The sequence below is a fragment of the Siniperca chuatsi genome, linkage group LG18 (genome assembly GCF_020085105.1).
Source record: "Siniperca chuatsi isolate FFG_IHB_CAS linkage group LG18, ASM2008510v1, whole genome shotgun sequence".
Taxonomy (NCBI): Eukaryota; Metazoa; Chordata; class Actinopteri; order Centrarchiformes; family Sinipercidae; genus Siniperca; species Siniperca chuatsi.
The window spans coordinates 21,560,079-21,574,343 of NC_058059.1; the positions used below are offsets into that span (position 1 = coordinate 21,560,079).

Below are 14,265 nucleotides of genomic sequence, written 5' to 3' on the forward strand. Positions count from 1 at the left end.
TGTTCCGTACCATGTTCATAATATAGTGCAACAACATCACACTACTACATAAGCACTCAAGCAATCAAAAACTTTGCCTAAATAAAATGTTAGGAAGGTCAAGAACTATCTGATCAAAGAACAAGTAAACAAAACTACACATCTTACAAGACATTAGAAGCCAGCTTTTGGTACTTGACAGTTGTCAATACTCAATGCAACGAACACATTTCAGTTGGTACCAAAAAAGAACTGAGGTTCAATATCCAGCCTTAACAGACAGCGGAACAGTACATCTGGAGACACACAAAAATGGATATTTTAAAAAATCATAATTTTTAAACGGTTTTAATTTTCTTTGATGGTGGATTTGCTTATGATGGCTCGTCATCAGAATATTAGCTGATTTCGCATAGAGAAGTTTCATTGTTGTTAACTATAGAACTTATTTATGAATGATTTTCACTCTCAGTATGTAAAGGTGTTGACACAAAATAATGATATTGACTGAAAACAATGTAGGTCTAATTGTTTCCATGTCTCAAATAAGAATTTTCTCAAAATTCTTTTCAGCACAATACATGTAGTTTAAAACCTCAGCCTTTCCTTGTGTTTGCCATTGATGCAATGAAAGCAAATGGATATTACTATCTGGGAGATATCCTGGGGTCTGGACTTCTCTAATGATAAGATGCATAAAACCTCAAATTTCCCTCATAGTCCGTTGAAAATATTTGTGTATGTTGCGCTCTGCAAACACTGCTGTGAACTGCTCCAGTGTGTTTTTTTTCCTTTGAGGGTAGAAGAAGTGGGTTAGCTAGATTTGACTTCAGTTACAATTTCATAGTGGTCCTCAGAGGCTGTCAGCGTGACATCCTGGTCTCATTTATCCTCGGCTTTTAATTGGTTGATGCATATGGCCGAATGACCCGAGTAGCCAGCAGCCTGGTTGAAAACATCACAGGTCGGTTTCAGCTTTCAGAAACACAGACTGTTGAATATAATAATAACATTATTTTCATAATAGAATATCCATCCATAAAATTGACTCAAATTGATTCATTTTGATGGATGGCTGATTATATACATTTTATGTTTTGTTTGTCATCTTCATGTTTTTTTCCCCATAGTAAACTCTTATAACACTTTTTTCTTTCTCCTCTTCCTTTTTCAATAATCTGTCAAATTCATGACTACTACACTGCTTGTATATTAACTACAGAAAAAAGACCTCCATCATGGTCATGATGTATATATTACATTGCTGTTCAGTTGACATTACTATGGATGTAATAAAAAACGGAAATGGAGAAAAATACAACATCCAACAGTCTGAAAACATAACTCTGACTTGACATTATGAATGACGTGATTACCAGAAGAAAATTTTACTCAAATTTGGTGTTGTTCGGCAGTGGATGTACAGGTTTTTTTTAAAAGTGTGAGTTATACATCTGTATACATAGTAATATGATCTTACTACAAACTCAGTTTATAGTTCATTTTTGTGAGGACAAGAGTTAACTTACAAAATAGGGAGATACACTATATGGCCAAAAATATGTGGACACTCCTGTCCACATAATTCTGTGTACTTTTGGTGTGGTCCTGTTTTTCATGGTTTTGGGGTAGGCCCCAGTGAGAGAAATCTCCAGTACTTCACCGATTTAACATTGCACTCCAATAACACTGTCAGACTCACAGTGGACAGTTAAAAAAAGGATTACAGTCGACCAGAGCCTTGTCAAAACCTGGCGCCTACATTACCCACAATGCATCACGACCGCTGATAGTTTGATCGGAGGGTGTGTTATGCTAGTAGCAGCTAATGTAGCCTCGAGCTGTTAGCGCCAAGCAGAGATGAGGAGCGGGCTACAGAGGTCTGGTAAGCTCACTTCTTTGTAAGTATTCAGCCCCAATCAATGCTGACTCAAGTGACATCACTTGGAGGCGCTGTGGCTTGGTGGCAGAGCGGGTTGTCCACCAATCGGAAGGTCGGCGGTTCCCCAGACACATGTCGAAGTGCCCTAGGGCAAGACACTGAACCTCAAATTGCTGTGCCCTTGGTGTATGAGTGTGTGTGAATGATTAGTTAGTTAGTTTCCTTGAACTGATGAGCAGTTAGCATCTGCCGTCAATGTAAGAATGTGTATGAATGGGGTGAACGTGATATGTAGTGTGTGAAGCACTTTGAGTGGTCAGAAGACTAGAAAGGCACTTTACAAGTACAGTCTGTTTACCATTTACTTGAGGCAATTTATCAGATTTTGCGTTGTTCCCTCTGGAGTCACAAAAGGCTTTATACAACTTTTTTCACATATGCAGTAGTACTCCCCAAGACCTGGAAACAACAGGTGTGTAAAATTTGTGGAGTTCCCCTTTAATGCTACAGCATACAATGATATTTTAGACAATAGTGTGCTTGCAGCTTTGTGGCAACAGTTTGGGTTAAGGCCCATTCCTGTTTCAGCATGACATGCTGAACATGTCCTTGAACATTTGGTCAAATAGGCTATTTGTTTATGTTTTCAACAAATATTTAAACTTTATGTATTCCTTTATGTATAGAATTTATGTATTCTCAATACATTTATTTAGATGCACTGGAAATAAACAAAATTATCCATGTCTGCTTGCAGGCTTGAAGACATTAGAGGTTTTAGGATACAAGATGAAGTGAATTGTTGGAGGAGATTTTTTGGAAGAGCAGTGCAGTAAACACAGCCCCTGCACTGAAATACTGCAGCTATTTCAGACTGCGCTTCCTCTACTCCTTCACCTATCACATTCTGCATTGTTTTGATGACCCTCTGTAGGGGTGACGGCCTTCAGGGTTTTACCAGAGAGGACATAACATGCTGGGGGCATGGGTGGAAAACATAAAAACTCCTTTAGCTGGTTAGAAACACAGGAGTCATGTTTCACAGCAGGGCAACAGATGCTGCTCATGAGGCTGTAGGCCTACTGTCAAATAAAGCTCACACAGACACACACACACACACAAGCTAATCAGGATGTTGGTCAAACTTGGCTTGTGTAGATGCAAAGGGCATGATGGAGACACTATAGTTTCACTCATCAGGTACATGCTAATCAGTTCTCAAAATATAATTCTTGATTAGCTTGAATATTTTAATGTCACAGAATTGGCAAGATGCTTGCTTCTCTGTGAAACACCAGTCTTAACTACTGAAGCCAAGACCTGAAATTATTATTTCAGCCATGTTGTTGTGAGATATCGGTATCCTAAGGTATCACAATGTTGTCTTGTGATTGATTTATCTGATTAATTATCTGATTATATTGACATATTGGCTATTTGTTTAAGCTTGTTTTCCAAAGTTAATGATTTAGTTGTTGTTTTATCTCAAGATAACGTAAATGTCTCATTAGGGGGCTTCACATTATAGATCTTCACATAATCTTGGGGTAATTAAATGATTAAGTCGAAAAATTGTGATTACAATAGAATATTTTAATTTAAGGTAACAAGATAATTAAGTTGTGATCTCGAGGTAACTGGGGCTTTTGAAAAAGATCATTTGCTAGATTACTGCTGTATCTTATATACTTAAAGGAAAACAAACAAGATATCATAAGATCACACAGATCATAATAATTAGTAAAATTTAGAGGTGCTAGTTGGCAGAGTTTTTAATCTCTGGACAGAGCCAGACTAGCTGTTTCCCCTTGCGTTCTAGTCTTTATAAGTTTCTGGCTGCTGGCGGAAGCTTCATATTTACTGTACAGACATGAGAGTGGTATTAATCTTCTCATCTAGTTCTCAGCAAGAAAGCAAATTAGCATGTTTCCCAAAATGTCCTGCTATTTCTTCAACATTCTTGATTTCATATAGAGAGCCGAGGTAAAACCAAAACTTCTATTCCAGAAGTAAGACAACCTCATTAAAAATCACATTTGTAATAACTCAAAGTCCTGAAACATAAAGGTAGTTCACTAAATTTGTCTAGTTAAAAATCTAATATTGTTTTTTTTTTTTTTAACCTTTTCTGATTTAGACCGTTGTAGGTTAAACTCAACCAGCTCAACCAAAAAAGGCCCGTTGAGTGGTCACGGCTAGTTCAGACAGTCTGTGGTTCAGACATGGCTGTAACAATGGCCGGATGGGGAGGGCTGAATGGCGTAAACATTTTTAGACAGTAGAGATTACAACTAAAGAGTTGGAAAGAAGACTAAGAGTTTATAGCCATGCTAATGGCTCTGTGAGGCTGTACTTAGGCACAGCGGTGCTTTGAGCTAAATGCTAATGTCAGCATGCTAATATTCTCACAGTGACAATGCTAACATGCTGATGTTTACCATGTTCACCATCTTAGTTTAGTGTTAGCATGCTAACATTTACTAATTAGCATGAAACACAAAGTACAGCTGAGGCTGATGGGAATGTCATTAGTTTTATCATAGTTTAAATGATGGACTGACCAACATTGCCATCTCTAGAGCACATGTTGCTAGCATAGCTAAAAATAGCCTACATACTAAGAGTATAGGTGGAGAGCATGGATAAGGGAAAAACCAATAATTTGTAATTGTAATAGCGAGTGCTGTAGTAAATACTTGTTTATCTTAGAATATGGACAGTAAACACCAGGAACATGTTTCACTTTTTCAGACCAATGAAAGAAACCCTCAATGAGAAGGTGCATTGAGTTATAGTGGAATGGCAGCTAGCTTGGAGGTGACATCTGCACTCTCTCTATGGTTGCACAACTAATGATAAACAATGTTATCAATTGTCCTTATACAATAAATGGATAAATGTGTTAAAGAAATTATAAATTGCTATAGGAATATGCTGTGAGCTTACAAAAGGTTCCAAGTATCTTTATTTGGATCCATTTAAATTAGCATTTTCCTGTGTTTGCAGCTTGTTGCGTACTACAATGGAACCACCAAAGAAATCATTTGGTCTGAGACGGAGAAGATCCACTGGCCCAATGGGGGCCCACCACTGGATAACCCCCCCTGTGTGTTTTCTACAGACGACCCCTCCTGCAATGATGGTATGACAACTCTGCCTCATTCATCATAACAACACACTTAAAAGGACAGTTCACCCCAAAATCAAAAATACATATTTTTCCTCTTACCTGTAGTGCTATTTATCCATCTAGATTGTTTTGGTGTGAGTTGCCGAGTTTTGGAGATATCGGCCGTAGAGATGTCGGCCTGTTTTGAATATATTGGGACGATATGGCACTCGGCTTGTGGTGTTCAAAGCGCCAAAAAAATACATTTGAAAAACTCAACAGCAATGTCTTACACATTATGACAAGGAAGTTCATACATTGACGGATTGACAGATTTTTTCTCTTGATTTAGAGTAACACTGAATCGCTCATCTGATGGAAATTATAGTGCACTAATTGCTTTGCTTATATTTTCACTGCACTGTAATCTCTACAGGGTGTGTGATATTTTCATTGATGCAGTAATGATAAATGTCTTGTTTTTCCTCAGCTGCATCCCAACTCTTCCCCTCAGTAATATTTGCGTGAATAACGAGCAGTGTGAAAGATAAGTGCTGGGAGGAGGAGGAGGAGGAAAACCACTGCAATTATAAATGTAGTTTGGTGTGAAGGAGGGATAATGAGTGGAGGAGCAATAAATCTGACTCGGCCCCAAATCTGAAGCCATGCGCAAGTAATTTGCAGAGTTGAGAGTCTAGATGTCGCCTTCTCCAGTGTCGCTCTGAGCACCAAGGACAATGAGTGTTCAGGAATTTGATGAAACATATTGGCGATTAACAATTTCACAACATGCAGGGACACACAAAGCACAATGACAACAGTGTCTCATCTCCAGAGTAAAGAAACAGAGAGACCAGTATACATTATGCTGTTCCACTCTCATGTTAGTACCTTGAAGAGAATGAGCCCAGTGAAATTAATTATAAGCATTGGAAAACTGCAATTAATTGCAAACTCTGCAATCCCCAAAACAGAGAAGCCAATACACAGTAGCTTGAGAGTGCTATTGCTGTTGTCAAAAATAAGCAAGTAAAGCAGTAGTTGCAATATTCCGAAAATTGTTTTACTCAAGCGTCACAAGAAAACAAAACAAACAAACAAAAAAGCGCAGAGATCGTGCTATTTGCGTACATTGTTTTCCTCTGATGTTATGTTGCTGCCTTGATGTTTATCGCTCGTGGGTTGCGTCACTTGGGAAAACACTTCGGAACAATGAGACTAATAAACTTTACAAACTGCATAGCAGGTTCGACAACAAAGTTACAAATTGCATTTTGTGGATTCTACCCAGTCCTGTACAACAGCTGGACGGCCGTGTGGAATGTTATGGAGTCTGGTGATCAGTGAGGTTGCCAAGTTTGCTGCCATCCGTGCCTGTACAAAAACCAAACCCGGGCTCTTACTGACTGTACCTGGCAACCTGCGCTCCAATAGCATGAGCAAGCTGCACAGAAGTGCTGGGCTGATGGATGAACTGCTGTTTAGTCAAGAAATAGTTTCAAATTGTCATTTTACATTTCTATGTGTGTATGGATTTACCAAACAAGGTACAGTGTGCACAAATGACAGCTTTAGAGGTGTTGGTAGGCGTATTTTTATTAGTCATGCTAGCAATGTGGCAATGTCTACAAAGGGATGGCAATGTCCACCACTTTGATCCAGTCTGAAATTTTTCAGACTAACTATTGGATGGATTGCCGTGACATTTTGTGCAGACATTCATGTTCCCCTCAGGATGAATTGTAATAACTTGGTAATTCTCTGACTTTTCATCTAGCAACATCATCAGGTCACAAATCAATTTGTCCTTTGGTTTATGACCAAATTCCTGTAAAACTAATGACATTCCCATCAGCCTCAGCTGCTCAACTGTGTTTAGTGCTAATTAGCAAATATTAGCATGCTAACATGCTAAACTTATATGGTGAACACGGTAAAATACCTCCTAAACATCGTCATTGTGAGTAGGCTGCCATGCTGGCGTTAGCATTTAACTCAAAAGCACTGCTGTCTAGCCTCACAGAACAGCTACTATGGCTGTAGGCTCTTGTTTTACTTTGGATAGAGCCAGGCTAGCTGTTTCCCCTCGCCTCACAGTCTTTTTGCTAAGCTAGGCTAAACGTGTCCTAACTCCAGCTGTGTAAATATTGCAGTTGATTTCAATCTTCTCATCTCATTCTTGGAATGAAAGCGTGTGTATTCCCAAAATGTTGAACTATTCCTTTAATGGTTGCTAAATTCTACTGTAGTTGCAGGTCAGAGAACACAAACATAAATGTCATTTTGTGTCAGCACGACTATAGGCCACATAGAAGACGAGATATTGACGAATGCACACTTAAAGGTCATTATTTAAAAAGAAATCCATGATGTTGTCATCTGGGAAAATGATCTGTTTCTGTTTATTCTATGTAATTTCCAAAAATGTATAGATTTACACATCTACACAAAATTTAAACAAAATCTAAAATCTGCTCATAGTGAACCTGCTGAATAATTTGGACTGTAATTGCTAGTAAGTTAGACATCTTCAGTTTGCTGTTTCAGGAATGCATTGAAGTGAAACATCTTCTGGTGTTGATTAGTGTTTAATGAATTATATTTCCCTAATTATGAGTATCAGCTTATCCTGTGATTTACAGCAAGTTGCATAATTAGTCTCCATTAGGGTTTTAAATATATATCAGGAACGTCAGAGCTGTGTTATTGTGTGAAATTGTTGCCAGTGTTTGTGGTTGACAGATTGCTAAAGCAGTGCAGCTGCTACTTATTTTTTTTCTTTATAAAAAAGATATGAATGTGGACATCTGTTGAACATATGAGAGACAACTTAGTGTGGAATCATTCTCCTGTTTCCAGGTCATCTGCCAGTTCTGGGTATTGTAGCTGTGGGATCCGGCTTAGCGCTCATCATTTTTGGAATCTCCAGTTTCCTCATTTACAGGTGAGTTTGACTGCATGCAGCTGACGCTTCCTGTCTGTGCTGCTTTTAGTTCAAACCGTAGAAATGCAGAGATAAATTTTTTTTATTCCTCTCAAAGACAGAAAGAGAGAGGCGTGTTTGAAACGGGATTTAAGGGTCGTGCTGTTGTAGGTGCCAGTGTGGTATTTACACGATTGTTGCCACGGCAACAGCTCAGCAGGTGACGGCGTTAAAGCAGCGCTGAAGTGTGTTTAAGCTGCCAAGTGAGCTCATATAACAGCCCCTAACAACCCTTACTGCTACTCTCACTTAATGATCATTAGCGTGTTCATTAAGTTTGTTTTCTTTGCGCTGGATTAAAGCTAAATGCCACCTATTTTAATAATTCACACACTGCTGATGTCAGATGAAAAATATCAGTCAAGGTGATTTTTGTGCTTCTGTCAAAGGATTACATGTTTGTTGGTAGGTTGTGATAAGTCTTTTGGCTTTTAAAATCCTATTAGAAGAATGCAAAGATGTCTGGTCTTCAACTTGAAAAAAGGCCGTCTGTCTGAACAAACTTTTACACAGGAAAAATCTCAATCTTATGAAGTCATTTGTGCCTGTAACTGTGTCCTAACGTCATAGTTTTTTTTTTAAAACAATTGAAAAAGTCTGTGGTAAAATAATGATTGTAATGCAATGTGCTTCCAATGCAAATCCACTGTTTCACAAAAGATTTGTAGAATCAAGGAAGTGTCATTTTTCTGCATTGTAGTGCAGCGGTCTTATTCTGTTGTTGCTGTTCTGTTAAAATAATCGTACTGTTTTCTGTCAGACAAACATAACTTGGCTGCTTTTGCAGTGTATGAACAACACCAGGTTACAACATAGGTGGCATTAACATCTTAAATAGAAATCCTACAGACTGTGTGCACCACATATGTGATCTAGATGGTTTAGTTAAAGATAAATGGAATTGACTATATGTAATTAGGTGTTAATCATGTGTATTATAAGTGTTAGTGTTACAGTTGTGTATCTTTTAGATAAGATTTGTTGCCTGCCACATTTCTAATTTCTAACTTTGTGCTCAGTCTTCAGCTGTAAAAACAAATTCAGATGAAATTGTTATGGTGTCCCATGTGGCACAGTCTACATGTTTTTGGAAATCATTCATTTGTTTTTGGAAATCAGAGTATTAGACTGAGCCTCATTTAATTACACAAGAAGTTAATGATGCGTGCCTTTAACAATTAAGCTACTGGCAGGATTGCTAAATTCTGGGTAATGTCATGGGTAAAATCTGCATGTAATGAAAGAAAATTCACGTTTCTATTTTTCCTTTTTTCATCACTTCTTGTCTTTACTTAATCAGTTAATTGTGTTCACGACTAATAAACACAAAGATTTTTGTGTCAAGCTGATTTATATGTCACTATACAGCTCTAACTAACAAATCACACCGGTAATCTGATCACTTTTCTAATACTATTAACACAAACAAGTGTTAATCACCAGCCAATCAGAATGGATTTTGATCAGAGGAATGGTGCAAGAAAGATGGAGGAGCAGCTATCCACTTGAGGTAAATCCACTGAGCCTGAATCTGAGTTTATTATGTTCTATATCAAATAACTACCAGATAATTAGACGCAGAGTGTGCACTTCATTCTGAAAATATTTACATCTTCTTTTCTATTGTTTCAGCTCACAGTTCAGCAAGCACAGCATGGTTTCCTAACTAGCTAGCTAGTTTTCCTGGACTCTTGGCCAGTAAGTTTTGTGAAATATGCTCTTTTTTTCTTGGAGTTCTTTAAAAAAAAAAATCTGGGATCCAAGTGTAACATTTGGTGACTTATAAGTATCACTTTCTGTTATGAGAACCAGGGAACAGGGAAACTCTGTGATGTGTTTTTGGTCCTGACCCACAGTTCTGCGCTCTCAGCTAGTCCAACTATGTTTAGATTTATCATTTACATAAATGACAGTTACATATATATGAAAAGCTATTTTGCACAGACCTGAACATGTTGTCTTGTATTGGATTTTGAGTAAAAAGCATAAAATACACCATCGGTAGAAGTGAGAGGTTTTTCTGTGACGGCTCTGTTCGATACCAAAGGCTAACAAATCACTTCCTGTTTTTGCAGACACCAGCAGAGCTATGCTGATGGACAAAGAGGCGGACAGCAGAGCTGTTTACAGCCGTCTTAAAGATCCTCCAGCTGCTGAGAGGCCTCCATGTTCAGAACTTGACCTACAAAAACACCACTAAAATGTTTAAAACACTTTGGAGTTTTGTCACTGTTAGTAGTTATTCTCAGATCAATCTGTCGATAACCCAGAGTTGTCAACCTTGGGGTCGCTTGATATGCATAGGGAGTTGCAATTTATAAGACTGATATATTAATAATTATTTTATATATTTTTAATGAGAAAAATTAAATAGAAAATATATTGTCATTTCTATCCATTATATATTTGCTGCTGCTTACTTGTTTGTTTGTTTTTTAATACATTTAACAAAAGATTTTATACTTCTGGGGTGATGGGAATTTTCAAATTTAAATCTAGTTCACAGGGCAGAAAAGGCTAAGGAAGCCCAAATTAATAAAATGAGGAGGCCCAGTACTGTCGAATTATTGGTGTATTTTGTATAAGAAGTGGGTGGCTGGTTGGATAGTTTTGGTAATAGGTTGCTCCTCTATTGCCTTTGTAAACTGTACACAATAGTAAAATTTGGCGAATATGGAATTTAATAAAAAGCAATCTGAGTATTAAATTGTCTGTCTCTTTGTATTGCTTTATGGTAAAACATATGCGCTGCAACAAAACATTTGAATGTCTTAAGTAACTTTGCCTCAAATTCAGCCTAATTCAAGTCTAATTTTTCTTAAAAACAAGAAAGATTTCCTGAAAAATTCTTGTTTCAAGTGTGTCAGTACCTGAAATGAGACAGATGACTGACTGGTACGGTGTTGTTGAAACAAGTTGATTTCTATGAGAAACAGGTGGTTTACTCAACTTATCTTTCAACAACATTTTCGGACTAGAAAACAGACCAAATGCCTTGTTAAGACAGAGATGTTTTTGCAGTGTACATATGCAACATTGTCAAAATAAAATAATGCTCACTGATTTCTACTTTTCATGGAGCGAGTGTTAAATATCGTTCTGCAGCACTCAGTAGATTTAACCAGGTGGCCGGCCACTCTCAGTTGATTTTGGAGTCTGGTGTGCAGCAGCAGTGTGAGGGGATGTTGAGCAGAGCAGCAGTGGCTCGGTTGTTTTAATGGAGGGGTTGGTCCAGCAGAGGTATTCACATATGGGACTTATGAAACAATAGGCCCAGTGTGGAGCCCCACACTTTGCCCCTCTGACTGCCATAGGTCTCTCTAAACGAGGCTCCTTAAATAAAAAAATTGCTTTTTTTTTTTGGTGGTGGTGGATGGTGCTGGAGGGCACCGGTGGTTTAATGATGTTTCCTGCACTCAGAATGGTTGCACATAGGCAAAAAAAACAAGCATCAGAATTCCCTTTAAGTTTCTGTGCTCTCCGACTACACAGTTTGTCTTCGTGAAAAAGAGGTAAAAAAAAAAAAAAAAAAAAGAAAGAAAAATAACTAGGATGGTTCGGGGAAAGGCTAAAACATGGTGATATGCAAACGCTGCAATAATTTCCTGCAGCCATCTGGAAGTGTTTTACACCTTTTAGATTGGGTTGGAATGTATGGGCTCTGCTCGTTTTTCATTTCTAACTGTTTCAAACCGAAAATGAATTTCCTCCCCCCACCCACACACACAAAAAAAAAAACTCTCCGGTTTTCAAAACTCTGGACAAATAGTTTTATTTTTGAAAGTGTTTTTGCTGTAAATCATTAAGTGTCAAGAAACAGCAGCTCCTCTGAGATTTGCCCCAGATGTGTTGATTCGCTGGAATGCGTCTTCCCCTCTGTGGTGCTTGGTGTTTGCCAGTCAGACTGATGCTCAAAAATAACACTCAAAATATGTCAAAAATACAACTGACATGAAAGTGACAATATTAATTAATCTGGTTAGGATGTGCAGCCATTTGGAGATTGTTTGCTGTTGTGGAGCCGTTTCTTTGCATTTCTACTTTGATTCATCCACCCATAATGCACCATACAGGAGACAGAAGTGAACAGGGTTACTGATGGATCTCACAATTATATTGTATCATTCGGAACATTCATTTGGTTACACTGACTGGGCCAAAGGAGAGACCAGAACTACCAGCCAAAACTGTTTTACTGTTTTACTTTAAATGCTAAGCATAACATAACCTAAACTAACCTAACCTAAATAGTGTAACATAACACAACACACCTAAGATAACGTAATTAAACATACTGTAACATGACCTAACATGAAATAACATGACCTAAGCCAGCATAACATAACATAACATAACATAACATAACATAACATAACATAACATAACATAACATAACATAACATAACATAACCCATCTTAACCTAACTCATCCTAACCCAACATAATAATGTTAATATAGTAACGTAACGTAACATGAGCTAACATAACACACCATGACCTAACCTAACGTACTGTAATAATAACTTGAAATGTAACGCAAGGTAATGTAAAATAACATAACATAACAAACCTAAGATAACGCAATGTAACGTACTGTAACATGACCAAACATAACATGACCTAACATAACATAACATAATATAACCTAACATAACAAAAAAGATAACGTGACACAATAATGTTAATATAGTAACGTAACGTAACATGAGCTAACATAACACACCATGACCTAACCTAACCTGACGTCCTGTAATAATAACTTGAAATGTAACACAACGCAAGGTAATGTAAAATACCATAACATAACAAACCTAAGATAACGCAATGTAACGTACTGTAACATGACCAAACATAACATGACCTAACCTAACATAAGATGTAAAAATTTCAATGAAAATTGTGTTAAGTGAACTGGTAGCCTACTTTATAGTTTGTTAGATAGTTGTAAAACATTTCTCTTCACTGAACAAGTTTGTTACATTATATTACGATTGCTTTGGCTCAGTTTTCACCACAGGGTTTCAATAACTGTTAATACACAGAGCCAGACTGACTTGGCAAATTTTTACCTTTAAACACAAAAGTGTCTGGCCTTACATATAAAGCTGCGAAACACTAAATCAAGTCCTCAGAATATAGCCACTTCATATCAGCACAGTTCAAATGCTTATTACTAGACATACAGACCGCTAAATCAATGCAACATGTGTTTCCTAACATTTCATTCCATATTTTTGACATTATTACCCAGGTGAGCAGCATTGCAACATAACTGTGTATCACTTCCCCACCACTGCAATACATTTCTTTCCTTTTTTCACTATAAAATGTCATATAAAGTTTCTGCTACTGTAGTCTAAATTGTGGTGCACTGTTTTATGCTTTCCAGCATTACAGTATTAGCTTTTCATTGCCAAAGTCTTCAAAGTCTAACTCTACATGATTAAATACTGATTTCTGTGTAAGTTGCTATTTGTATAATCTTTGAGGGATCGACCATTGTAAACTCTGTTTTGATGAGAATTAGTTACTGTTTGACTGCACTATTTGATAATGACCATTTTATGTTAAATGAAACGATTCAAATTTAATGATAAACATGGTGCTTGATGCATTACCTGTTTTAATACAGCTGTATTGAATTGCACGCTATTTTGAGATTTTGAGCCCAAAATTAGGACGATAGCATTTTGTGTTCTATTTTTTGGTGTTCTATGATTGTGTCTGTTCTTTGTTTGTGTTTGCACACAAACTCTGTTGTGAAAAAATTGAGCTAAAACAATCATAAAAGACTGTGCAAGACATTTCAGACACTAACTAATTAATCATCCATGTTTTACTGGTCCAGTTTCCTTAATTTTTTTCAGTTTTAAGGAACAATCATTTTTTACAGTTTTTGAGGTGGGAGTTATTTTTGTACCAGTGTTAGTACTAAGATAAGGTTAGAATATCTGAGTCCGCTCTCAGGGAGTTTGTTAAAAATACAGAGTGTGGGAGTAAGTAACTGAAGTGGATTCTAATCTTCATCATGGTTAGCAATGTTTAGACCTATGAGTCATCAGAACAAGCCTCCATCTTGTACCTTCATTTAAAGTAGAAGAAAGAAGGCTTTCTGTAGAGTTTGAAGTCAAACACAGTGCATGCAGGCAGATAGAAGAAACTTAATTTGATAAGTTTAGTGCATGCTCACATGACGTTCAATAAATTCATTATTTAAAGTCACAAACAATGTTTTTTTTTTTACAAGGGTCAAAAACTAGGTGTTAAATGTTGAACTGACTTTTGGCCAACATTTCTATTTACATAAAGTTA

The 14,265-nt window shown here is 37.2% G+C and overlaps 2 protein-coding genes across 2 annotated transcripts in view; one reads left to right on the forward strand and one right to left on the reverse strand.

Annotated features, from left to right (window-relative positions):
- The window catches only part of npr2 (natriuretic peptide receptor 2), a 65,492-nt gene that overhangs the window by 19,189 nt on the left and 32,038 nt on the right, over positions 1-14,265 (forward strand). Inside the window, exons 6-7 of the mRNA XM_044175102.1 lie at positions 4,868-5,003; positions 7,830-7,914. Of these exons, the coding sequence (XP_044031037.1) occupies positions 4,868-5,003; positions 7,830-7,914 (221 nt within the window). The remainder of the gene's footprint in view (positions 1-4,867; positions 5,004-7,829; positions 7,915-14,265) is intronic.
- Positions 1-14,265, reverse strand: part of spag8 (sperm associated antigen 8) — a 76,486-nt gene that overhangs the window by 18,145 nt on the left and 44,076 nt on the right. The gene's annotated exons all lie outside the window — the stretch shown is intronic.